The sequence below is a fragment of the Nesoenas mayeri genome (assembly GCF_963082525.1).
Source record: "Nesoenas mayeri genome assembly, chromosome: 4".
NCBI lineage: Eukaryota > Metazoa > Chordata > Aves > Columbiformes > Columbidae > Nesoenas > Nesoenas mayeri.
This window is the reverse complement of record NC_137540.1, coordinates 68404686-68432112: the sequence shown is the minus strand read 5'-3', so window position 1 is coordinate 68432112 and position 27427 is coordinate 68404686. Positions and strand designations below refer to the sequence as shown.

General features: G+C 39.1%; 1 protein-coding gene across 1 annotated transcript in view; it reads right to left on the bottom strand.

The window, feature by feature from the left end:
- Positions 1-27427, bottom strand: part of ZFYVE28 (zinc finger FYVE-type containing 28) — a 160916-nt gene that overhangs the window by 43702 nt on the left and 89787 nt on the right. Inside the window, exons 3-7 of the mRNA XM_080343614.1 lie at positions 14105-14242; positions 11171-11373; positions 9313-9402; positions 7725-7814; positions 5319-5420 (exon numbers count right to left, since the gene is read on the bottom strand). Of these exons, the coding sequence (XP_080199740.1) occupies positions 5319-5420; positions 7725-7814; positions 9313-9402; positions 11171-11373; positions 14105-14242 (623 nt within the window). The remainder of the gene's footprint in view (positions 1-5318; positions 5421-7724; positions 7815-9312; positions 9403-11170; positions 11374-14104; positions 14243-27427) is intronic.

Genomic DNA, 27427 nt, shown 5'->3' with positions numbered 1-27427 from the left:
ACCACAGAGTAAGCAAATTCAACAGTGAAGAGTTTAAGCTTGACCCTCACCTTTGCAAAGATATTAAAACCTAAGCCTGGAGAAGGCTCCAGGGAGACATTATTGCAGCCTTTCAGTACTTAAAAGAGGCCTAGAACAAAAAGATGGGGACAGACTTTTCAGCAGGGCCTGTTACAACAGGACAAGGGGTGATGGCTTTAAACTAAAGGAGAGGAGATTTGGGCTAGACATGAAGAAGAAATGTTTTACACTAAGGGTGGTAAAACCCTGTCCCAGGTTGCCCAGAGAGGTGGTGGATGAACCATCCCTGGAGACATCCCAGGCCAGGCTGGACGGGGCTCTGAGCAACGTGATCTGGGTGAAGATGTCCCTGCTCATGGCAGGGGTGGCACTGGATGAGCTTTGAATGTCCTTTCCAACCCAAACTGTTCTATGATTCTATACAATATTTCTGGGTCAGGCCAGGGTCCATCAAGTAGAGAAGCCTGTCTCTACAGTAGGTTCTAAGGCTGAGCATAAGAACAGGCCAAGCCCTCTGGGATCTCTGCCCAGTGCATCCCACTGGCTTACATCAGCCTCTGGCTCAGGGATTTCTGAAACAAGGTGGCATCTGTGTGCTCAGCAGTCCTCAGGGAACTCTTCTTGCACAGATCAAAATGTGTGTGTCAGGAACTGCTCAACAGTAAACTGCTTAAACATCAGCTATGCTCCTCCATACACCACAGCCAAACCCACTTCTCAAAACACAAGAATTAGCAATCCTACAAACACAGACTATACTAGAAACAATCAAAGGGATTTGCATTCCATCCAAGCTGATCAGCATAACTAAGAATGAAATGGGCCCAGGGAAAAATCTAAGACTGAATCTTCTGTCTTTTAGCATTTAGTCTGGGGTTCTATTCAGGCTGCAGAACATCAGAGCAGCGGCCGGGATGCCTGGATGTCTGGATGCTCAGAGCTCCCGACTCCTCAGAGCTACTCCATATGGGTTTCACACATTTCACTGAAAAGCGAGTGCTAGAAATACATATTAACTTCACCCTGGCTAGCTTCATTGACCTAAGTAACAAACTCTTTGCTTCTGTCAACAACACCACCTCAAAATATAAGAATTGTGTGCAGTTTCAAGGAGAGGTAAATAAAGCTTCATTTAAAAAAACTAATCGAATCAGTTGATGGTACTCATGTCTTTTTAGGTGAGTCAGGTCCACGCTGCCTCGCAAGAGCTGCGATACAGAATTGATTGTATTACATGTGCTAGTCCACCAGACCTGTTATTTCAGTAGAGAAATAATCCTGCTTTAAATTCAAAGGAAATATTCTCATTTTCCCAATTCAAACACCAGAAATTTTGCTGTTAACAAATACAGCTTGTTCTAAAAGAGGTTCGGACAATTATCTTCACCTCTCTGCATACAAAAACCCTAAGCTCACTGGGCTGTGCTAAATACAAGTATCCTTGCAAGGTGACAAATCCTTGATCAAGTTACTTTTTTGACGCACTGTATTTGAGATTACACAGGATTCACTGCCAACATTAGGAACGTGGCATGTTTTAAAATGCCTATTGACAATAAAATTAATATGAGCCAGTGTACAGAAAGAAATGTTAAATCTCACTACTGAAAGTTTAAAGCTAAACATCAAGCGTCATTATTAAACCATAAAATTTAATTAAGCTGTAGCTACTTCCACAATTAATTTCCTTCCTGCTGAAGCATCTGTAACTCATCATTGGATCCAAGCAAGCACTGTGCTCTTATGGAAAAGAGATTTCTCCCTCTGCTTCCATTATTCAGAGAGGTTCTGCAGCCCCCCCGGCAGCAGTGGTGAGCTTGCTGCTCACAGAGGCTGCAGAGAACACTGAATTTATAAAGGGTGTAGGTTGAGGCTTCACCTGCTTTTACTCTTTTTGGCACAGTATCACAGCAAGGCAATCCAGCCTTGAAAACATGAGGAATGTTTTTCTTCCAGCGGCTACAACCATCAGCAGAAAAACAAAGTCCTTAAGCTGTACTCTGCTCGTTACAAGCAGCAGTAGAAATTTACTACGCCTATTGCAAAATGGATAAACGTAATTTTACTCTGCTGCCAATATCCAGGGTGCACAAATTACTTCTTCAAAGATCTGAGGCTAAATGTTCATTTAAAGACAAATTTGGCTGGATAGAGGATGAACACCCAGATGCACTGATCTTGCACATTCTCCAAGTTTCCCTCATTTACTTTGCTCCTGTTCCAACTAGAATTTTAAATTGTCTGTTTTCGGAGAATGGCATTGTTCTTATTGCCAGCCTGTGCCTCGGTTCATGCTCTGAACAGAGCATCACCATCTGCCTTTATGGAACTGCTGCCACAAGAACACGATGCAGGTACAGGAATGAAATTTGCACCCTCCTGCTTCTGTGGTGCTGAGCTGAGCTCAGCACAGCAAAGTCCACAGATCCACTCTGACACATCAGCACTGACACACCATAAATATCACTGGTACTCCTTTACTGCTGAACTTTTAAATCAATGTTTTAAACACAGCCACCTTTGGAAAACTAACCAGTTTCCCCCCAATCACTATGCAGACTTTAAAAGCAAATGAGTTTCACAAGCCTCCCCACATTCTTTAACACATTGACAACAGGTACACCACATACAATTTCTAGTTAATGATACAGAAGGGTTTTGGTGTACTTGAAATGGTCCGATCCTCTGATTCTGCACCGCTCGACGTGCAGTGTGCTCGATTCTGCACCACCAAAACCCATCGAGACGCTCCCATCAACTGTAATGGTCCACAAACAAGTGCCAGGCAAGCAGAGGGCTCTGGAAACAGGGCAGAATTAAGCAGTACAGCAAAATCCCAAGTTTGCTTACATTTGAAAATCTCCATGTAGCAGCCTCAAATATATATATTGTATAGGTAACATTTTATCTGAAGAATGTTCAGTGTCACAGGCACCCAAGCTAAATATCTGTGATATGGCTTTGAGTACTTACTAGGCAGATTATGGTAGTTTGGTAGAAACAGTTCAAATATCTCAGTTTAAGAGGAACAGAGATAACACTACTGTATAATTGTGCATTGGTAGATGTATAAAATACCAATGCTGATGTTTTATATCTAAAATAAAAATCAACAAAAGAACTTTGCTTAGGCATTAAAGCACCCAAAGTCATTGTTTGCTGCCCAACCTTATCAAAACCTTAACAAGAACCCTTATCTTACTGCTTTTGCTCAGTCTACACAATATCAGTTGTTTTCAAAGTTGCCAGCCACCAATAGGACACCAAAAATTTCCCTAGCCAACAGATATTTTTCTCTGCTAGTTCTGATTTAATTACGTGGATCCACATAAATACAGTGCTTATCGCTACCTTCAGCAGGAGCAATGTTTTAGGATAATATATCTCAAAAATTACCTACACAATAATCAGCTGTGTATTTGGTGTTATTCCATGAGTTAAAATATTAAGTTGGCCAAAAAGTTGTAGAACTTTATGGAGGAATGTACTGGAATGCAAGGGAATGGCAGGAAGATGTGCCAGGAGAGGTTCAGGTTGGACATGAGGAAAAGGTTCTTCACCCAGAGGGTGCTGGACACTGGAACAGGCTCCCCAGGGAGGTGTCACAGCCCCAAGCCTGACAGTGTTCAAGAAGAGACTGAACAACACCCTCAGACACATGGTGCAAACTGTGGGGTTGTCACAGGGACAGGAGTTGGACTTGATGATCCTTGTGGTCCCTTCCAACTCAGGACATTCTGTGATTCTATGATACTGCAGAGGTGTGATCACATTCTGAAAGAGTATTTTCATTTTTTCCATTGAAATTTATAGTTATTGAACAAACACGCATTTTACTAATGTGTTTTCAACCCAAGCGTTAAGTTCAGATTAACTGAAAATTAAATGGACTAAGCGATAAACTGACTTCATTGATTTTCATTTTCCATACTGTGAAATGTCAGCAGCAAGCAGAAAGATTATGAGAAGCATTTAGCTTTTAAATATTCTTTCTGGCTTTAGTCAGCCAGTGGAATGCTGGTGAACATTCCTGTGACAGCCATATATTGGGAATAAGATACTTGAACATAAACTTCACAGACTTCTTAAGTTTCAGTACCATTGCTTTCCCCTCTTTAACTTAGGTTTTGCTCCTCAATTCATGTTGCTCTTCTTCGCTCAGTATTTTACAAAACCATAAAAAAAGTCAGTTTGTAAATTTTAATTCTGAGATTTCAATATAAATATAATGTACCTAAAAATAAAACTGTATCACTTCTAGACAGAAATCCTGGGAAACCCTCAAGAGACACAAAAGGATGTGGCTTGGATATTGGTACAAACCAACTTCAGATATAGGTTCCTCTCTGAACCACCCCTGGTAGAGCTTGAGTTCTCCCTCTGGAGGTGCCTCACTTAGAGTTAGAGGAGATTAATCTGGATAAACTTATCTATATGAAAAATATTCTTACATCAAACTGTCATCACGACACACAGGGAAGGCAATAAACTGGTGAAAATTGGACAAGTGAAAGGAAAACTTCCGCCAAATTGTCTCTAGAGATTCCTAGGAACAACATTTGCAGTTGATCTATACATTTGAATTCTAAGAAAACAATACGGCTTACAGATTTAGAAAAGGGCTTTTTAACACCCAGATAAAATACCCTGAGGGTGAAAACAAAAAACTGAATATAAAGATACTTTAAAGATACAATTTCATTTCTCCAAAGTTACAGATGAGTCTTCTAAACACCTCAACTAAGAAAAACATATGTTAATGCCCTTTATACTTAAATTGAGCCAAAGCCAACATCTCCAATGGTTATCAAGACTGAAGTACTGTGAAAAGAGGTGTATATATATAAAATGATCCACCTTGTAAAAACAGGTCCACAATATGAAAAACTGATCGTCATTTCTATCAGATTAAGAATGACCTAAGTATTGCATCACAACATACTGAGAAAATGTAATAAGCCCAGTTAAACAGAAACATTGATGCTAATTAGAAACAGGTTCTCCCAAAAATAAACTGCAACTTCAGTATTTCAGGCATCACCCAACCATAAGGACAATCTGAAATGTAATAAAATTATATTCAGAGAGAGAAAGTATCGCAGAAATGTTCAGAAAACTCCCATGAAATGAAAAACTGCTTTTAGTTATTTAATGGGTATATCAAGCAAATGAGATGACAACACAGTTTATGTTTAACATAGCAAACAGAAACACTTTCCTAGGAATTGATGTGGGTTTTTGAGCCTCTGATTTTCACTTCAGAAGAGAAGCAGTTACAACCACCTTTCATTACTTGCCTTATTTTTCTTAGCAATGTGTGAAAAGGCCTGAAGAGTTCAGACATATCTTCTGGTTTATGGTCCAAGTTTAATGGTCCCTCGGAATAGACAACAAGGCCACTGTAATACAAACATATGCATGAACACACACGAAAATGAAAATTTCATTATATAGAACACCTACTGAGTAAGGGGTCAAATGTAATGGTATGTAAACATTAGGACTAGAGTTTTTACATATTGTTATCTTATTTTTGTCTTATTTGCCCACAGTTAGAATTGGATGTTATTTAATGCAACAGAAAAAGAACCCCATCCTCTCCCAAAACATGAGAAAAAGCAACGGAAACGTAAGGGAAGTAACATACATTTATATCATTGCTGAAGCCGACACATAAAAAAAAATAAAAGAATAAACTGATTATCAAGTAAGTTGAAGAAAGACCACTAGAGAGAGGTTTCAAATGGCTTTTTATTTCCAGTCTAAATAATTTCTAGGTAAGATAGTTGACTCCTGAGTTCCTTTCAGTACTTAAAAGGAGCCTAGAAGAAAGATAGGGACAGACTTTTCAGCAGGGCCTGTTACAACAGGACAAGGGGTGATGGCTTTAAACTGAAGGAGAGGAGACTCAGGCTAGACATGAGGAAGAAATGTTTTACACTGAGGGTGGTAAAACCCTGTCCCAGGTTGCCCAGAGAGGTGGTGGATGAACCATCTCCTGGAGACATCCCAGGCCAGGCTGGACGGGGCTCTGAGCAACCTGATCTGGTGAAGATGTCCCTGCTCATGGCAGGGGTGGCACTGGATGAGCTTTGAAGGTCCTTTCCAACCTGAACTCTTCTTTGATTCTATAAATACAATCCGATACTAACACATGGTAGAAGAGAAAACACATTTGCTAAATCACATAAAATACATTTAGATAATACCATACTTCTAAATCAACTCAGCACTTGCAGAAATGTCCCTGGAAAGAGGTTAGTTCACAATTCTGAAAACGTTCATGTACTTCACTGTAGAATTCCCAACAGTTCCTCCACTCCTGCTCAAACCTGTCTGTGTGTCAGGGATCAAACATACCAGGTGCGAGGTTCACTGACACTTATGAACACACCAGGCAACATATGCTGTATAATGTGTATGGTAAACCGATGTCTGAAAACCAACTGTAGACAAAAGTGACTCTGAAAAGTATTCCTTAAAGCTTTGCTATTACAGACCCAAAGGGATCCAGCACTTCTTGCCCCAGACCCATCTGTCTCATTAAGGAACAGAGTGACCCCATGGCAACTTTGGGATGCATTTGTCTTGACTTTAAAGGCTTCATCTTTCACAGCCCAAATCAAAGGCCTGCACTTCTTCCAGACAACACCACATCTGGATGGTTTTGGTTTTTGGTGGAACTTCACATGGTAGTGACTTATTTCCAGATCATTGGATATTTAGGAGTAGTTGAACGTCTTTTCTGCCCCTCTCTCCTCCTTTGTAATTTGGGGGCTAACGGTGTATTTTCCAGAGAGCCCTTGGTTTTCTAGTTAGTCATAATGTATTCTTCTTCATTGTGTCTTTCAGCAGCTTCAAACTGAGTTCTCACACTCCACTTGTCTTTCGATAATCAGATTATTACTGTTATCATTTTTAGAATAACAGTTACAGACAATATCCTATTTAACAGGAACAATGGGCCACAGAGATTTCCTGAGGAGAAGTGTACTACACTCAGGATTTGAGGTTTCTTATTTCCCTCAATTATGCTGCTTATATTAGCTAACTTTAAAACATTCACAACAGTAAAATATTAAACACATGCTGGCTTTACTCCAGAGAAACGGCTGTCTTAGTAAATCATGAAGACGCATTAGGAAAAATGCATCTGATTTGTTCAATATTGCAAAAACTGCATGAAGTAAAAAACCTGGTTTTATTTAGTTGCCTTGAGTGGTCAATATAGGGCACAAATCTACACAACATTACGCATGTTAATACTTTCCTTGGAAAACATTTAAGCCTAACTCAGTGGTCACAACACACTCAGTTTGGCATGACAACTCCTTTTGAAACTGAAGTCACTAAGAAAAATACATAATTCCTATGGAAAATGTTTGGTTTTCAAGACTTGTATCCTTGAGTGTAACAAAATATCTGCTTTCAAAAAATAATTCTGAAAACGTGACACTCTATAGATTGATGTTCTTCAGTCATCTTTAAATCTCTTTCCGGAGGATGACTGATCAATTGTTCCACATTCCTGCCTTCTATAGTTAGAGTTTTACCTTCTCTTTTATTATTTTCTTTTGATAGTCCACATGAAACTGGTCATGATTAAAAAAACAGAGAAAGTACAAGCAAATTCATGTGAAAGAAAACATGCTGAAGTTCTGAATGAAGTTTTTGAAATAAAGAGAGTAGTTAAAATTCCTTACCATACAATGGCTAATCTTGGAATTGTAAACATTAAAGCTGGTTCATAGTCATCTATCATATCTTGAGTGAGGTATCCAAGCCTTAAGGCTCTAGGCAGAAAAATAAAACTATGAAGTAAGAGATCAAACTCTTGAAGAATAAATTTAAACTGGAAAAAAGTTGTAAATATGCTATAATCCAGACCAAACTGATAGTATTTAACTCATGAACTATTTTTGTACAATCTAAAACACTATGTATGTAACGGACTGCCGTAGTCTCTGCTTAAAGAAAACCAACAACTTTCAACACAAAGCTTTTATAGCCATCCAAAACCAAAATATTCTTTATGCTGCTTGCCCTCTTTATTTACTATTTCATGCCAAGCTGCAGCTTGATACGGAAAACCACTTCTGCTTAGAGTTTTTCAATTAAAATAAACATTTTTAAAGTAATAGGTTAAAGTGTTTGGTTTCATTTTGAAATAAAACTTGCTATAACCTTTTAGGTCAACCTCCCCTGAACTAACCACATTAAAGAAAAGCCATTTTTATACAGTAATTATTGCTGAAGTCTGAGGGTTAATATTTGGGGGACACTTCATTGTCCTCTAAAAACTTTTCAAATATCTTAAGCCCCTTTTAGACCAAACCCCAATTTGTTTAGACTTTTCACTTGGCTACGTTTCCCAGGTTTCTTCACAATTTCTTGATTTACTCGTAAGTTTCACAGTTTACTCAAAAGTTACATAATTTCCTCAAATTTCGTGTCCAATTTGTCCATATTGGTGCAAAAGACAACACTCAAATCAGCACATGAGTCCTGCTGAGATCTGACTGGTCCTGAAAAGAATGGTAACTCTCTGATGGAAGGTAATTCCTCCTACTCATTACTATTATGGGTTATAATCCTGTCTTTTAAAATGCTTGAAACACCTCTGATCTTGTTGTCACCTACAGACGGTGGCAGTGACTTCTGCAGCCCTTCAATCCTTAATGGAACTGTCAACCGCATCAGCCTCTGGGTCCTACTTCACAAGTTCTTTTAATATAGCAGTAAAACCAACACTTACTCCAAGTGCATTTTACAGTCAGTAACTGTACCTTACACTTAGGAATTACTGGATTGGTTTTGTTTGTTTTTAACATCTCTTCATACATAGAGAGTCAAGCTTTAGTCCTCATAGATTTGAAAGAGACTTTCCAAGTTCTTAATAATAATCACTGGAGGTTCACAGATGATTTGAATCATCTCCCCATGTATTCTTGCATGAAATATCATTAAGTCTTGATGCCTTAAACAGATTTAGCTCATTTAAATGCTTAGTCTTCACTTACACATCTAACTAAGCATACCAACAATATTGTTATTGTTGGCTTATTAACTTTTGGGTCTTTTTTTCTGTCTAGAAAATGAAAGCATAGGCTTGTGTCTGGCAAGCATGCTTAATGCTTTTTAACTTTCTACTTCTTAACATTCCTACTAGAAAAGCAAAATACCTGGTGTTTTATGATGATTCTTAAAGGCTACAGTTCTAGTATTTCCACAAAAGTTCAGACTGAAAATACACATAGAAATGAAAATACAGTACTTGACTAAAATGCTTACCTCTCCACAGTTTCACAGAAAAGTACGATTACCTCTTGCTGTACATAATATTCTTTTGGAGACTTCACAGGTACCATGGCCGAGACATAACTACGGAGATTATAAAATAATGTTCTATTATTTCACACACTTTAACAAATCAGATCATAAATAAAAACAAACCTAGGACAATTCGTCTTAGGAACATAAGCTTTTTTGTACCGTTTTGTATTTATTTTGACAGCACTCACTATGAAAATTGTACAGCGTAAGAATCCATAAGAAATGCAGCCCATTTACTTATTGCAGATGGAGACAGTGAAACTCAATAGTAGTTTATAACTGCACACATTTAGTGCATAGTACATTGGAACTCCACACTGTGTGGCACAGGCAGGTAGGTCCTAGAAGGATCTTTGGAGCCGTATCTTGAAGATACAATAGTTTATTCTGCATTTCCTTAAGGAAAAAACAAACAACCAAACAAAAAACCCCACCAAAAGCAAATCAAGACAAACCCAACAAACAAACAAAAACCAAGAAACCAACACAAAACCTAAAATTCACATTTCATCTATAAAGGTTTGACCTGCAATTACATTAGTGAAATTCAGTTACTCAGCAGAGACAATTCAGGAGACTCAAAATCTGGCCTCATTTCTATGTGGAATTACAGGCAAACCCACCAGTTCATAAGGCAAGAAATACTGGTAAAAGTAAGTGGTTTTCTGTCACCATATTGCTTAATTGGTCATTTGTAGACTACAGGTAACATAGTAAGAGAAAAAAGTGTTTGTAAAACAATGGTAGGGAAAAATGCTGTAAGTAGAGTTGGTATAAACAGAAACAATTCACAGGCACCATCAAGGAATGGTTACTGACTGTTGTAATGGGTGTCTGCGCTCAAAACTGCACTTAAATACATGTTTTTAGCCAGTGTTTCCAATTAAAAATATTCTCAATGTAACAGTATAATCATGTTTTTTTGAATCAGAACAAGTTGGTTACCTGTGCGACACAATGGAACAGAGTATGTGTACTGAGGAAGGGCAGACAGTTTTACAGGAGACAAGACAGTCTACAGATTATTACCAAGAAAAATTTAAGACACTCTCCAAGACACCGGTTCTGCTAAAGGTAGGAATGGCTGTATTATGTCAGACCCATAGATAATCTTGTCCAGTATCCTGTGTGTAACTACGCCCAGCACCACAAACATCTCAGAGGTGCGGGAAGCCGGCTTAAATTCTGAAGTGCAACGCAAGCCATGGTCAACGTGCATAAGTAGCTACTTTTCATACCCCCAAAGCAGTTACTTTTATTTTTGCTATAAGCCCCCAAGTCATTTTTCAATCACAAGTTTTTAAATCTGTGAGTTCCTGCAGCTAATTATGGCTTGTGTAACAGCACTTCATCAGATTTCAGTTTGCCTTCTTAAATTCACTGGGCGCATCCTGCTTTATCTCTAAGCACAAGAGAACAAAACCCCAATCTCTAGACTGTTTGCTATCATTTTTTTTTAATATCTCTTGTTTGTCACCTTTCATCTGACAAAGAAAACATTAATGGAAGACATTTATGGCTTGCTTTTGTGTTGTGGAAAGCCTCCCTCAAATGCCATATGCCAGTATGTAAGTGGAAGATTATAGTTTAGTTGAAGAGAGCAAATGTTGATGGCTAAAAAGCTATTTCATTTTCTTTTCATTATTGGTGCACTGGAAGGAAAACGTCTAACAACACAACAAATTACTAAAGATTACATACTATTTCCATAAAAATAAACCAGAACAAAACGGCCAACTTCCAAGAACCAACAAGCCACCCAACAGCTGTAGTAGCCAAGTCAATGCCCACAATGCATTTAGTTCAGATCTTCTACCTTAATTCGAATTCAGCAAACAGGACGTCAAAGTGCTTGAGTGAATCTTTCATTTTTTCTGTGTAGAGGTTCAAATCCCTTAAGGCCTGGTCACGAATGATATTTCTCACTTCCTCCAGGCTTCGGGTCAGATCTTTGGCCAACGGCCTCATAGCCATGCTCTCAATTTCACGATTCATAATAATTGAACCAGCAGCCAAGCACTATGAAATAAATTAAGAGAGAAAATATTAATTTTTGCAAAGTTACTCTTCTGTTAAAACAACCCACAAGATGTGATATTTAATACTTCGAACAAGGGCGGAACTAGGCCCCAATTTGCTGCAAATCAATAAAACAGAGAAAGATTTAAGACCAATATGCTGAGAGTCATAGGCCTTCTGATAAGAGGTCAGGTTAGTTAGGCAATAAGCACTGGTAGGCTATATACTCCATGTACACAAAGACTGCTTGTTTAAAAGGGATATGAATCCAGAGAAAGTACTATCAATGGTCTGTTTTGATTCAGGCTGTACTGCTTGAGGTTGTAAAATAAATCTGTTCCTTACAAAAAGAACACAAATTCCGCAGCTGTGATGCCTTTTGCCGCAAAACTGGTCACACTGGCTATGATCCCAGGGATCCAGCGAGATCAGCATCCCATGTCCCACAGAAACCATTAATATATTTTAAAAAAAACATAAAATCACTGATTCTGTGACCTTTCAGTTTCTGGGAAGCAGATATTTAAGAGACTCCTTGCCCCAAAAATCACACAGGGACTCCATCTGACCTGCTCACAAAGACATTAAAAGCAGATTTTTACTGTAACACATTATTAAAAGTTTTTAAAAATCTTGCCATTTAAAGAAAGCTATTTAATAATCTCCGTGAATGGCTTTGCTCCTTTAGGGATACCTTGGAAGACAACAAGTGTCAATGTACATCATATTTGCTGTATTAAGGGAAATATTTTTATTAATGGAAAATACGCAAGGTTGTTCTAGTCTCAAAGTTTTTGGTTGGTTGGTTGGTTGGGTTTTTTTGTTTTGGTTTGGTTTTGGTTTGTGGTTTTGGTTGGTTTTTTTGTTTGTTTGTTTGTTTAGTTTGGTTGGTTGGTTTGTTGGGTTTTATTTATTTATTTTTTTAAACCCAGTTTGCAGCTCTGTCTCCCTTCCCTGTCCCCTGCACTCCTGTGGACAGGAGGCATTTCTGCAGCTCCAGGGGGACCTGCAATCCCAGCCCTGGCTCAGTAGCCTGATGCACCAACTTGTCTTCTAGAGGCACTCAGGGAAGATCATGTTCTTACCTCTGATCAGCCAAAGCAGCATTTGTGGGGAATATGGACAAGACAATTCTCACTTGTTGATATGTTCTCTTAGTCTGATAACTCAGAGTGATTGTACTGACAAGGATACATAAGTGTACATTCGTAACAGCCCATACACTCTTCTTTACTGCATGAATTTACAGGAGGACGGTGCCTACCATAGGAAAAGTCAGCATGACTTCAGCACCATGTATAATAGTTTCTGTGAAACAAACAGGTCTCTCCAGTCTGCTGGTTTGATTTGGAGACAGCGAAAGTTTGATTCGGAATGAGTAAAAGCATCGGTTTATAAATGGTTTATACAACATGGTCTTCTTCTAGAGGATTCTGCCTGTCTTGTTGATTCCCTCGAGCATTTTCCACAATGTATGGAGAAGTTACTACATGGGCTGGCATTTTTCCTGTTCGTTTATGTAATCCCAATTTGTTAGTGCCTTAGAGTAAATAAGGATAACAAGATTCACAGGGATTCATTATGGATAGCTGCAGAAAGCATGACCCCATCTTCTCCTACCTACCAAGAAAGCACCACTAAGCCTATGTGTCAGACTCTCAGTGTTTTAAAAGAGAGCATGGTGTCACCTGGGTGACAACACTGAAGGTGACCATGATAAGAAAAATTGCTGCTGTTTTTCCTGAAGACAAAACATAACAAATCCATTGTGTAAATTCTACCTGGGACTTCCCTGACTCAGAGGAGCCTACAATTAACCACTGTCAAAGACAGTTTGAGAAACAGAACATCTGCAGGTACATTGGACTGACCAAGATAGGACCTCCTGATGGAGAGCATGCACGTTAGAAAGAAAGGACGAATCGGTAGAGAAAAGAATGGGTGATAACAGGAGCCGAAAGGTTGCTTCAAATACAGAAAAGGCAAAGGTGAAAACAACAAAACCAACACCACCAAGTGCTGTTGTGTGGTGGGATGTCCAGCCCACTCCTCCCCCAACCCTCAACAAATCCATCGTGCTTCAAGTCACCTTCAGGCCAGCAGACCTGAAGACACTACATTTACCATTAAACATGCCACAACTACTAACAGGTACCTTACATATCACACCCTTTTTTTCTGACACTTCAGGCTTCCCTTGGTTAAAACAATTAAAGCTCATTCACTACAAAAACCCCCTGTTCCTACAGGTTGCTGTAGAAGCAGGTCTTTGAGAGAAAGCAAGTAAGAGAAGAAAGATGGACTTCAGTGTTTTACACAGAAACCATTATATTTTCAGCATACACATGAAACAAGTGAATTATGTGCAACAATTGTCATCTCAAACTTATGTATGTTTATTATGAGTTATAGCATAAAAAAAATAGACAGCATGAACTTATCTTTGTTGGAAAGAAACTTTTATTGTGATAAAATTTCCTTTTATATCTTTACTTGTCAGCAGGCAACTATGAAAATAAACCAGTACACTGGTAGCCCAACCAATACCAAACCCATAGTTACGCAGTCCCCTTCTACCGGGCACCCCGACTAAGTTCTCAAAGATAATTACTTTGCCCTGAAATTATATGCACCATATCCAGAAAAGTCTCAAGAAGTAACTTAAACTTCGGGCTTTATGCTGAAAAAAATTGTCCATTAACCCCAAGTAACAGAAACATGAAAGACTTACTTCTGCTCCAAACCAAAGCTGTCCTGCAAGGTTGTCATGGCGTATTTCCTCCGGGAACTTCACACAAAAGTCTCGGTTGGCCCGTTCATGTGGAATGCATTCGTCCATGATTTGGTTTATGATGTTCAAAACGTTATCCTGAAGCAAAATACAGCATAGCATATATACTGTTCCCACGGAAACCCCACAGACTTTTAACTTTCAACAGAATTTATCAGTGAGGCAAAAACCAATTAAGACAGAAAATGCGGTATTTAACTCTTATAATCGTCACATACAGAGAGAACAAAGAGGAGAATATTGCACTGAAAAAAGAGCGGCAAACTTCACTTTTTCTAGAGACTGTTTCTCAGATACACCGCACTTAACTTTGACTACTTTAGTGGGACTTCTGATGAGGAGTGATTTGAAGAGCTCATTACCTCCAGCTATCTGCAAAATAAACTAAAATAAACTAAAAGTAGAAGAGAATGAGACTTCTCTCATTTCCTCTCAGCAGCCCCAATGATATGCACTTCATTCTTCCCCACAAGAACATGTGACAGAGTACCCTGGAGGCATAATGAACTGAATTATATTGGGACCACTTAAAGTCACCCTGGGAATCCCAAGCAGGTAGTCCCAGGCCAAGGGCTGGCAGAGCTGCCTCTCACCTCAGCTCGGCCACCCCAGGGGACAAGGGGACACTGCACAAGTCACAGTTCTAATAACTGCTCTGATCCGTGTCTGGACCAAGACAAAGATCAAAGACCTATAACAAGCTTCTTGATATGTAGTAAATAATCTGCATTCATTTATTTGAAGAGATAATTTTCACACACCCCTGCTGGGAACTGCACGGAATTTGATTAACATAATAAAGGTAGATGCAGAGCATGAAAGAGACTGAGTGTTTTCATTAAGGATGTTGTGTCTGTCTCATGCTTCTTCCACTATTTGCAGAATTTATGTTCTATTTAAAATATTTTTGAAACAAATCAAACCAAATCTGCCTGTATAGAACTGTTTAACAGACAGAATTACTTAAAGTCCATGCTTTACTATCTAATTTTCCTTTGCATTTAAAAAAGAAAATAAAATAGAAGACAGGAATTTTGAAGAAACCCACCCCTTTAGTGTGTTCCCCACTGTGAAGACAAAACCTACTTGAAGCACAGAAACAGATTCACATTTCCTGTGATTTCAGTGCAGGTTGCTGTAACTGCTATTGTCACAAAATAATTGTAACATTGGTTGTCTTCATCCAAAATAATAAATTAACCATGGGCAATATTTATTATACATTGGTATAAAGTATTGTGTTATCAATTCAAACATTTTTATATAAATGTATTTTTCGCAAGTCTGTCATGAGGTAACACATATCACTTCAATAAAGTTGTTAAACAAATACCCTGTACATTTAAAATATGCAATATTCAACCAACTTCTCTAGAAACAAATGTGAAATCCAAATGGTCTGTAGCTCCTCCGTGGCATCACAACACAGACCATGGCCAGCAGGGGTGAGAAGAGACAAGAAAACGAAAACTGGATTCCCTGACATCTAAAATACTTAATTTTAGACCAATCCCTCATTCTCCTGGGTTTAACCTACTGCCAGGATTAGTGGGGCACTCGGATCTCCAGGAATGCAAAGGGACACCCATTGGAGAAACTGAGGGGAAAATACAACCTCACAATATTCCCTGGTAGAACTGTTTTAGGGTGAGAAACAGCAGACTAAGAACAAGTTCCCTATTCTCCTTCCTTCTATTTCCTAATTCCTGGTATTGAGTATCCTTCTCTCATCATTATTTAGCTAGGTCTAACTGGGCAACCAGAATATTTTGAAAGTAGGTCCCATAAGGAAATCAACACCTAAACCACATAGTTCATACCCAAAGTTACAGAGCATGATGTATCACTCATGATGTATCTTAAATCAGTTATCACCGATTTACTTTTAGACCAGGTGCTTTGGCTGTAGCTCCCACTTTATCGCCAGATCAATAAAGTTTGGTACATTAGGATGAAAAAAAGCAGATTCCTGTTTTCAGGGAATTAACAGTAGTTTGCAAAGGTCTTTTACCATTGGAGAGGGACAGTGTTGAAAAGCAATCCTGCCAGTTAAATTTGACCAAAGCTGAGGGAAATACAAAACACTATTAAGTCAGGGAACTCTGAGAAGAATTATATTTCAATCTGATTCTTTCAGATTTTAAATAATCCAATTCAATTTTACTTTAGGACAAGACATTCCTATTTATTTTACTTGCTATCAAACTGAAAATTACATTTTCCCATTTTCAAATCTCTTGCCTTTTTTTTTTTCCTAAAAAGATACACAGAATAGGATGAGACCCATATTGATAAGCTTCTCTCCCTACATGTTTTTTTCTTTTACTTAAATGCTTAATTTTTCAAATGCTATCTCATTTTAAAGGAGCCACAATACAGACTGAATTCTCCTTTTATAACCACCTAACATACATATTCAAAATTCCTGATTTATCAAAGAACGTGTTATGCAAACAGAATAAGGCAGCAGGACTCATACCTGGCCAAGCAACTGTTCTGTATTTTTGTTTTGTTTTCCTAACCATTATACCTGTACTAAGACTGTCGAAATAATCTCAGGAGATAATTTTAATAAGCATCATGAAATTCTGTATCTTAACGCAGTTATCTCAAATCAAATATTGCAACTCAAGGCAACAGGATATAATAAAGATAATTGAACTTTTTACGAAGCAAGGATAATAGTAATTTTTCAGTGTATCAGTTGTTTACCACCTAAACAATATTTAATATTCTTCTTCATTTCTTCAGTATTCCTATAGCTTCTAGATGCTTCTGCTCCAGAGCACCCAAGATCTACCAAGACATCCCCATGTATGCCAAAATTCCTGAGTCAGTTTTAAAAACCAAACAGTTATTGGTAACTTGTGCAGTACTAGTAAGCTAAACCGTAAGCAATTAGAATTTTAATATACGCTTCCCAATGGAGATAAATCACAGTAGCTCAATCTCTGGACTAGTAGCCATTAGTTGTAAAGAGTTACCTGGCTTCAGAAAGGCAGCTGGTCATTCTGTCCAAAAGCTGAGTGTAAAAGCTAATTAATGAGATGAGCAATTCTTCCTGTACACTTTAGTGGTGATACTGGAGGATTAAGAAAAACCAAAACCAACAAAAATAACCCACCCAACCAACAAAAATCAAAGCAAACCAAGTTCTCCATCACTTTCCTTCCCTCTTCCATTCCTTCTGACGACACCCGGAGCAGAGTAACCTATAAAGGAAATCCAGAGTAGTTGCTCCCATGATTTCAAGTCTCAGATGCTCTGAAACTGGACAGATGCCAGACAATTTCGACAGACTGTCCAATGCATTGTAAGCAAATTAGTCTTTTCTTTAAAAGAGCCCCAAGAAACATTCAATTTAGTTAATTACAATATTCTGCTTTGTAAGCTAAGAACGAATGGCTTTGGATAGACGGTAGCATTGAGGTTTTGCTCTAATTTAAGCAACAGAAATCAATTAGGTGGAATTGAAGTAGTAAATCTTTCACTTGATCCATCTTTCTACATAAAAGCCTCCGGATTTTAATGTATCCTTTGGTGGCTTTATCTGTTATCTTTGGGTTCGTTTGCACACCGGGATGAGCCCAGGTTTGTTTGAGCTGCTCTGTTTTCCAGCAGCACACCAGGCGGACGCTGCCGAGATCGTGCTTTGGGATTTACTCCAAGCTCTTCATTTCCTGGAAAACACAGCTCAGTGTTTTCACGGAACGGAGAGCACTTATATTTTATTTTGATAGCAAAGATAATGAGTGCTAGTGAGAGAGGACAAAAAGTCAGTTTATTTTCGGCCCAGCAGCAATTGCCCATGTACTCAATAATCAGAGCACAAAGCTAACAGCAACCACTGCATTAGCTTTTGGAACAGGTACAAAAAGAAAAGCCAATAACTTCATCTTATGTTCTAAAACATATGTTTAGATGAACAAAATGCAGACTTATCTACCCTTTCGTACACGTCCTTGATAAAATCTATGCTGCTCTTACATGCCATTACATCTGCCATGACCTTCTTGAGGTGGTCTTGATTCTTCAGAGAGAGGTAACTTCCTCTGTTGTTCAGTATCTCTTTAATACTCAATTTTGAATTATTGGTAAAATCTAGCCAAGGTAACATGGTCTTTGATAACACCACTGTGAGCTTAAGAGATGGTATTATAGCTCCCTCAACATCACATTTATAACAAACAGAAATAACTGATGAACACAAATTAAGGCCAACCATAAGGGAAGAACTCATTGTAATTGAAGCAATTACCTAGTGGTCAGGTTTTTAGAGGTTACTTCCATCAGCAGAATAAACCAATAATAAGGTGACATACTCATTGATGTAAAGTAACAGGATTTCAAAGGACACCCAAATTTCTGGCTTCAGAACCCAGCAGGGTCTCTACAGACAGCTCTTTCACCCATCACAGACTCAAAGTCTCTCTCCACACAAGTTCCAGGTTCAAGTTCCATGCTGTCCCTCCAGCCCCCTGGACATACCCCAATGGTTGTCACTGTCAGTCACTCTTCTTCACCTGATCTGCTATTTGACTATTAGTATTTCCCACTGCCAACTTCTAGATGCTCCACTTTCTATAAGTCACTTAGGTTTTTCCTATGTATGAACTTTAGGCAGTAGCTTCTAGCTCATTCCAGCCCACTTAGAGCGCAATGCCAAAATTCATAATGAATTAAAAAAGGCAGCTTGGATCTCAAGGGATTTCAATGCTGTATTGCCACAGCCCAGCAAGGCCGATTGCTGCGGTTTGTGTTCAACTGCAACGTCAAAGCTTCTTTTCTTGAAATCTCTTGCCAGCGTACCCTCAGGAGGGCACTAAACACTCCAAACATCCCAGGTTTCTTAAGAGAAATTGTCATCTTACCTCCTGCATATACTCAAAATTTATTATGCATGCACTGAATAATTACATCTGCTCAAGTGGAGCGATTGTTACACATGAAGTGGTATGCCGGTTTGACTGAAAGTGAGTTAATTTTCTTCATGCAGTTAGAAACCTTTATTTTTTTTGTAGCTAGCATTACTTGATTTCATTTGAGAGCAAGAAGATAACACCCCAGGACAGAGCTAAGGGTTTAAATTGCTCTGGTCTGGGAGCCAAGGACATTCTGAGCAGGGATGGGGCAGAGCTTGACTGACATCCGGATTGATGAGGGGGAGTATTCCATCCCATTAGTGTCATGCCTCATATTTAACAGAGGGGGTGGAGTGAACGATCGGCTATCATGGTTATATTGCTAACTCGGGTTAAACCACAACAAGTGGTTTAACACCAGCTCACCAGTTTTCCAAAACAAGAGGTCACAGATATTTGAGCACAGTTTCCAATGAAAATGGTTCTTTAACAAAGAGGTAGCAGTTACTTATTAGCTAAAATGACATTTTTCACTAAGCCAGTGTGCACTCTTTTCATAAATTACATTTAAATTTAACTTACAACTGTTCTGAACATCCCTCTCTCTAACATGAAGACCTAATCACAGAATTAATTTCCCTCTTTTTTTACTACTCACCCAAATATAGCTCTCAGTAAACAAAGAGGAATCCCCATTTACAGAAGGGCTGTTTATAACTAACATCAACTTTACAGACTACATTAAGCACAGCATCATTATGGGGCATCATCCTCTCTCTCTCTACAGAAAAGAACATTTTCACATCTGAAAAACAATGTTCCTGATGCTACCATAAGGAAAACAACAACACCAAAGTTTTACTCCTCCACACCAAAAAGCCACTAACTAATATTAGACATGACTGTCTTCACTGAAATGAAGTATAACAACATTTGTACTGAAAGACTGTTCTCAGTACAGAGTTTTTCAGCCAAGCCTCCCTTTATCAGTAAGTGAAAACTTCAGAATTTTGTCCACAGTGAATCAAAACGTCACTGGATAAACATCATGGATACAAACATGCTCTTACAGCAGTGTATACATACTTGAGCCATTCTATAAAGACTCCAAAATGTTCATCTTATATTAAAAACCAGTTGAAAATAAGCCAGTAAGCAACCTGGTATACTAACATCCCCTTTTATAGTTTCATAGCAACAGAAAAATAAGAGATATTAGCTTTGAATGTGGGTATCTGCTGGAATAAATGCAGAAAGGGCTTTCTGCTCCATCAGTATCAGGCCACTGCCTTCCTGCCTTGGTACAGGGTACCAAAACTGTACTTAAAGATTTCCCAAGCACAAAAGAACTTCAGCCTGGCACAGAGCTGGCAGCACATTCTTTGCTTTGCTCCAAAGCTGCTCTGCAGAACGGAGGCAACATCATCATGACCTGGTGCCACCTCTGCCATGCCTTTCCCCACCGCAGGGTGAGCATCACGCATCCCCGGCGCCGCAGGGCGAGCATCCCGCACCCCCTGCGCCGCAGGGCGAGCATCCCGCATCCATGGTGCAACAGGGCGAGCATCCTGCATCCATGGTGCAACAGGGCGAGCATCCTGCACCCCGGCGCCACAGGGCGAGCATCCTGCACCCCGGCGCCACAGCGCGAGCATCCCGCACCCCCAAGCACTCCATGTGCAGCTGCTGTGCAACCGGCTTCCCTCCCTATGGCTCTCCACTGCAAGTCAATTCCCTGCCCTGCGGTGTGCAGCATCTGCTGTCCTCTCTGCCCAGAGTCTAGTATGCAGCAAGCGGCAACATAGGATTAAGCTTGTTAACATGGGAAACCACAATTTAAGATTATGGTACAACACACTGTTGCAATCCTGTTTTCAAAGCAAAAATATCTTACAATATTCAGCACTCCCTCCATAAGATCAAATATGAATCAAAGCTAATAAAGAAAATAAAATTCTTGCTTAGTTGACAGAGTTGCGCTGATGGTCCAACTTTTGGTCAGGCATTTCATCTTTTTTAGCCACCGTGCTAATCATTCTATAGGGAAGAGTAATACAAGTGACCAAAAGTTTCCCAACAACAATGAAGAAAAGCTGTTAAATATACAACTAAAAACCAAACAAACAATTGTTTTATTTACTAATTACAAATATTTATTGCTACATATTCATTTTATATTTTGCTATATTATACCACTGATCACTTAAAATTTCTGGGGAAAAAAGAAGCCAATTTAAAATCTGCAGTTGTAGCCCAAGCCTCAAAAGGGAAAAACAAAAATAAAAATAAAATTAAATTAAATTTTAAAAAAACAACTTTTCTGATAGGCTCTTTAGTGTATTTAGCACAATTATACCCGAGTTCCTTTTCTTCATCCACAGTACTTTGAAGGACCGTAAAGCATCTGAAAGGATCGACAAGCCGGCGTGTTTTCCAAAGCAACGTTACAAGCCTTCACTCAGTTGCAAACCCAACCAGCAAAGAGGTCCCTGACATAACTGCTGGAAGATGTCAGGCAGCTGGTGGAGCAACACAGCTCACACAAGGCACCACCATGAAGGGTTACTAAATGACAAATGTAATCAATTATAAGCTAACCCAGCTGGGGATGAAACCATAGGAAAAAAACAACCAACCAATCAAACTTGGAAACTCTATCACAGATAAACAGTACAGCAGAAACGTGTATTGTCTAGAATTTAAGGTTAATCATTACATCACTTAAATTCTTTTCAGTTTCACTTTCTTTTCTGAGCTGGCACTGCCCCCACTCAAACTAAATTGGGAGACACTGTATAAAAGAGAATAATTTTATTTGAACAAGGCTCAGCTCACTTCCCATCACTCAAGTGTCCAATCCTTCTGGCACTCATTTCTGGCTTTCTTACATCTGCATCAAGTCTCTGAAATACAGACCTCATAAGAATCTGTCTATATTATATATAGACAGATTATATATCTATTTATATAATTATATTTATATATATATTTATATATTTAGATATATTTTTATATAATATATATTATATAATATATATATTATATATATATTATATTATATTATATACAGCTCTGTTATATTTCAGAAAAAGCTTCACAAACAAATACAATGCAGAAAATGAGCGTGATTCTCTCCTGACCACAGATCGATAACACCCAAGCATTTGGATACAACAGAATGGGCTGAAGAGGATCCACTTTCAGTTCCTACACCTTCCCTCTGCTGTTTAAAATATCTTTGTCTACTACAGTTTCTAAACTTTGGTAACACAAAAAGCTTCTTTCCGTCAACTTCTCCCCTCAATCTCAGAAACTACCCCGCTGCCTCCTTCATCGACCTCCACTAACAAAACTAATAGGATGTCTCAAGGGTTGCAAATTAAGCAGGTTCGAAAGACTTGGCTATTACTTTAGCCAAAAGTACTCCTGGCTCAATCCACACTGTTTAACCTTTATATCAATTAACGAAAGAACATCAGGAATAGATTCTTGCCTACCTCAAACCAATCATTAAGTTTCAGAATCCAGTGGGAAGTTTTACAGCTTTAGTCTAACTTGTCTCCTTTAATGAGATCTATTTCTGCCTTATTCTACAATAAAACGTTCTTCGAGGGACAGATGCAATCAAACACGAAGACGCTGCACCTCTGAACTGCCTCATTGTGCACAGTGATTATGGAACATCCTCCCAGGCTGCTCTTGTCAAGAATGTTAATGAATACAATTAGTATTTCTTAGATAACTTGCTGCCAATCCACTATGACACTGGCATTGTCCTATGAGTTATTTAACAGCTCTTCACAGATAGTCTCCTCATCAGGGGATGCTCATTAATGCTGACTTTCCTTTTAAAAATTGCTTTCTCTTCAGTATGGATACAATTCAGATAAAGCACAGAATAAAAGGGCATGTGGTGTGGTTTTTTTTCCTACCTAGAGATTCTTTATTCTCATACCACTTAAACTTATCAGATAACAGGAGACACCTTCAAGATAAGTTTCCTTTACACCTGAAATAGCCACTTTTCATCAAAGACAGGCAGCAAACAGCATAAGGCCATTTTGCAGGGTAAAGCACTAGACAGCAAGACCAACTGAGAAGTCAGCTCCTTATCTCAGCCACTTCGCAGCTCCTGTTGCCATCTCCAGGCTGTCACAGGCTGTGTCACCAGCAACTTACTCATTACAGAGGGCAGGTGTGAATGGTTCCAGTGCGCTGACCCACAGCAACCCAGGTCATTTCACTGCTCAAGCTCAGAGAAGGACTCTGCAAATCCATGCAGCTAAAGACGCGGTTTCCTAGAGGTCTGAAGCTGACCACAGCTTATTTATACTGGTTGTAGATAAGGATCTATCCACCCACCGCTTCATCTCTGCTGCAGGTTCTCCTCCAGCTGTACGTCAGCACTTCTACACGCACAGCAAATCCATAGGACCATTTGGCAGAAAGTGTGACCCCAAAGTCCCCTCTACAACCAGGGTTCCAGGTGATCCCAGCCTCTCCATAGCTGTTCACTCACTGCTGGAACACGAGCTGGGCTCCTGGAGCTCACAGACTGGTGCTGGAAGGATGGACAGACAGACAAGGCTCTGTCTCTTCTGATGGCAGCACAGCCTCAAATCAGGTTAAGCTGAGCTTTGAGGGGGTGCCGCACCAAAGTGTGGGGACAGCAACAAGGAGAGTGTAAATTTAGAATGGAAAACCTTACTGCCAAACAAACCATGGAATTATGCCCAAGAAGCTATGTGTGATAATACAGAAATACATGTTCGTGCAGAATCTTTTATAAACTCAAAGTTTTTTTATCTTGTTCGCCCATACTCAACCACATAGCCAAGTAATAAAGAGATTTACTGAAACTAAAATGTTTATAACATTTCTACCAGGTGCCCAAGGGTTTGCTTGAATCAAAGACTGGGCAATCCACATGCACAGCTGCTAAATTCGTCACAGGACTCTGACCAAACCATTTCAAATCTACATAAATATTTTTTCTGAAACCTTCTATGCATTTTCATTAATAGAGTTATAAAAACTAGCAGTGCTAATCCACAGCACCAGAAGTTTTAAAAGCCTTTACCTGCTATGAGAGAAGTAACACACTTTCCATTAAAAAACAATGTAAAATCTGATTTCACTGAATACAGAGTTAATTAAGAGAGAGATGTTGAAGTTCTGCAGCTGTAGACAAAAGACAAAGAAAGGCTACAGTTGTATTATACCAATGATAAAGAGTTATCCAGTAACAGTTCAACCCAAAACTGCAGAGCACAAACCTTTGGACGACTCTATTCTAACACGGAGTTCTGGGGCCTTGGATCATTTCCACCATCTGTATATTTTAAGTGAGTGATTCAGGGATCTCCTAAAAAGTTACATAAAGATAATGTCGCCTTCCTTGTTCAAGAAGGCCCTCAAAATTTTATTTTCTCAATTTTCAAATATGACGTCCTTTTAAAGTCTTATTTGCATTGCAGAATAAGCCAGACAGCCACAAATATGTTGATTAGGTCTACAGACAGAAGTCTTCACCTTCCAGTTACAGAGTTAAATTATTTTTCAATCAAATTTGAAACAGCCCTACGGAGGAAAATCTAAATAATGAAGAGGGCTGACACTGAGGCTGCAGGTTTGTAGGAATGTGTAAAAATGGGAAATAATTTTTAATCCCAGTTATCACTCCAAGACAAAAGCAGACATCACTCTGCCAGCCCGCTAGAATTCATTCTTGTTTATTTACTACGCTGAATCAGAGAGAAGACAAAAAACCACCTTCTCACAGCATCAGAACAATTCTAAAGCAAAAATTACAACAGTTTACATCTATAAGACAATTTATCTCAGTGCCTCAGTTGCACAAATCAATTCAACAAGCTTTGCAGCCTAAAGATGATCACTTATGCTTCCACATGCTCTACAACATTGTTTTATTATGAGTACTACGTAAGTGGAACAACAATGACTTCAGCAGCAGTTACAGATAGCCCAGGGCAACTGAGAAATCAAAGAATATAAGTATCTGTTGCTTGGTATTTGCTTAGGTAATCTTCATGTGCAGACACCTTGAGAAATCAAAGTGTATTCTCAGGGCAAAACCAAGAGTTTATTGTGTACACAATATGGTAGTATCAAGAGCACTACATTTTTTAATTAAATTCCGGGATTCTTTCTGAACTATGGAACAGGGGTGAGTATCAGCATATAAAAAGTCAGCTTTATTTGCTTCACAGCTGGAAGAACCATGTACTTGGTGCAAAACTGCTGTTATTCATCTCAACACTATGTTTGAAAGTGTTGATAAAATAGCACTGCTCTGTAAAAAACGAAAATCCAGCAGGAGAGAGTAGATGGCATAAACAAAAAAGCAAGCGCTGCTAACCAACACACCACACTTGCTGCAGAATTCATTTCACACAAGTGTTTATTTCCCCAAGCCTTTCAAACGGGAAGTTTTTGTGTGCAAGTGGTGCAAGAGCTTGTAGTGACAATGCCTGCTCTCCAATGAATCACAAAATCACAGAGTGTCAGGGATTGGAAGGGACCTCGAAAAATCATCCAGTCCAATCCCCCTGCCGGAGCAGGAACACTCAGATGAGGTTACACAGCAAGGTGTCCAGGCAGGTTTGAATGTCTCCAGAGAAGGAGACTCAACAACCCCCCTGGGCAGCCTGTTCCAGTGTCTGTCACCCTCACTGAGAAGCATCTTCTTCTCAAATTTAAGTGGAACCTTTTGTGTTCCAGTTTGTACCCATTGCCCCTTATCCTATCATTGGTTGTCACCGAGAAGAGCCTGGCTCCATCCTCCTGACACTCACCCTTTATATATTTATAAACATTAATAAGGTCACCCCTCAGTCTCCACCAAACTAAAGAGCCCCAGCTCCCTCAGCCTTTCCTCATAAGGGAGATGCTCCACTCCCTTCAGCATCTCTGTTGCCCTGCGCTGGACTCTCTCCAGCAGTTCCCTGTCCTTCTGGAACTGAGGGCCCCAGAACTGGACACAATATTCCAGGTGTGGTCTCACCAGGGCAGAGTAGAGGGGAAAGAGAACCTTTCTAACCTACTGACCACCCTCCTTCTAACACACCCCAGGTACCATTGGCGTTCCTGGCCACAAGGGCACAGTGCTGGTCATGGTCATCCTGATGCCCACCAGGACCCCCAGGTCCCTTTCCCCTATGCTGCTCTCTAATAGGTCATTCCCCAACTTATACTAGAACCTGCCTCATCTTCCACATCAAACTTTTCCTTATCCCAAGCTGTTTGCATTCCAACCACTTCAAACTTCTTTGAAGCAATAGTAACTTGTCAATACAAGTAACTCTTAGAAAAATCAACAATTATTTTTAAATTACTGTCTTAAAGTCTTGATTTTTTCCACCAAGAGCTGCAATGAGCTAACACACGTTCTTTCCAAAGCGTAAGTTTGGGGCAGAAGATGGTCCCTGTATCTTTATACCACTAAAGGAGCCTGGAGTTATCACTGAACTACTTACGCTTCTCCTTCTCTCTGGCTAATTGTAAAAGTACAATGACTGAATATGCTACCCTAATGGGTAACAGTTGATTTTCTTCCCATCACCTTGAACTCCAGCCACTCAGTTAGTAGTTTGTTGTTAAATTATATACTAACAGTAACAATAGGGCAGGGTTAATTCATCTGTTCTCTCAAACTCCAAAATACTTTGTAACCCCTCCTATAATAATATGTAGAAGTCCTTGTTGTGCCCAATGCATAATATATATGTTGATAAATGGCTAAAGGCTTCCTTTAATGAAAACATGTGACACCTTGGCACATGAGAAAACAAGGTTGCACAATATTCCACAACATATTCTCCATTATTCATATTTGAAATACATATATATACAAAGAGTGTTATAGCATGGGTGTTGTATCCCCTGAAAATAGATGAAATGGTTAACAAATTATGAATTATTTCATACAGAAAAAGCCAGTCTTTGTTTTAAGTACATTACAGTCACAATGAAAATTAAATTCCACTGCTGACAACTGCTTTTAAAACCAAATAATTTGCTGCCTTGTCTTTCTTATCATACCAGTATTAAAGAAAAATTAAATTGAAAGAAAGAAGTTTTTTTCTTAGATGGTTAAGTGAAAAAGCTTCTAACAGAAAAACTATTTAATCTGCAAGTACGGAAATCTCACCAAATAAATAATTTGCACATACTGTTAATGTTGCTAACATGGTGCTACCTGGTGCATATGGAGGAAAGAAGGCAAATTGCAGCATATTGAAGTCTTGAGACTACATGAACAATTCAGTGACTGATACTGTAATTCATCCTTCATTGCAGCAGTGAAAAATCAAACTTTAAAGGAGCAATGTAGCAGAGCTGACAGGAATCCTCTGACAGCACCACTGGAGAATGTGGAAGA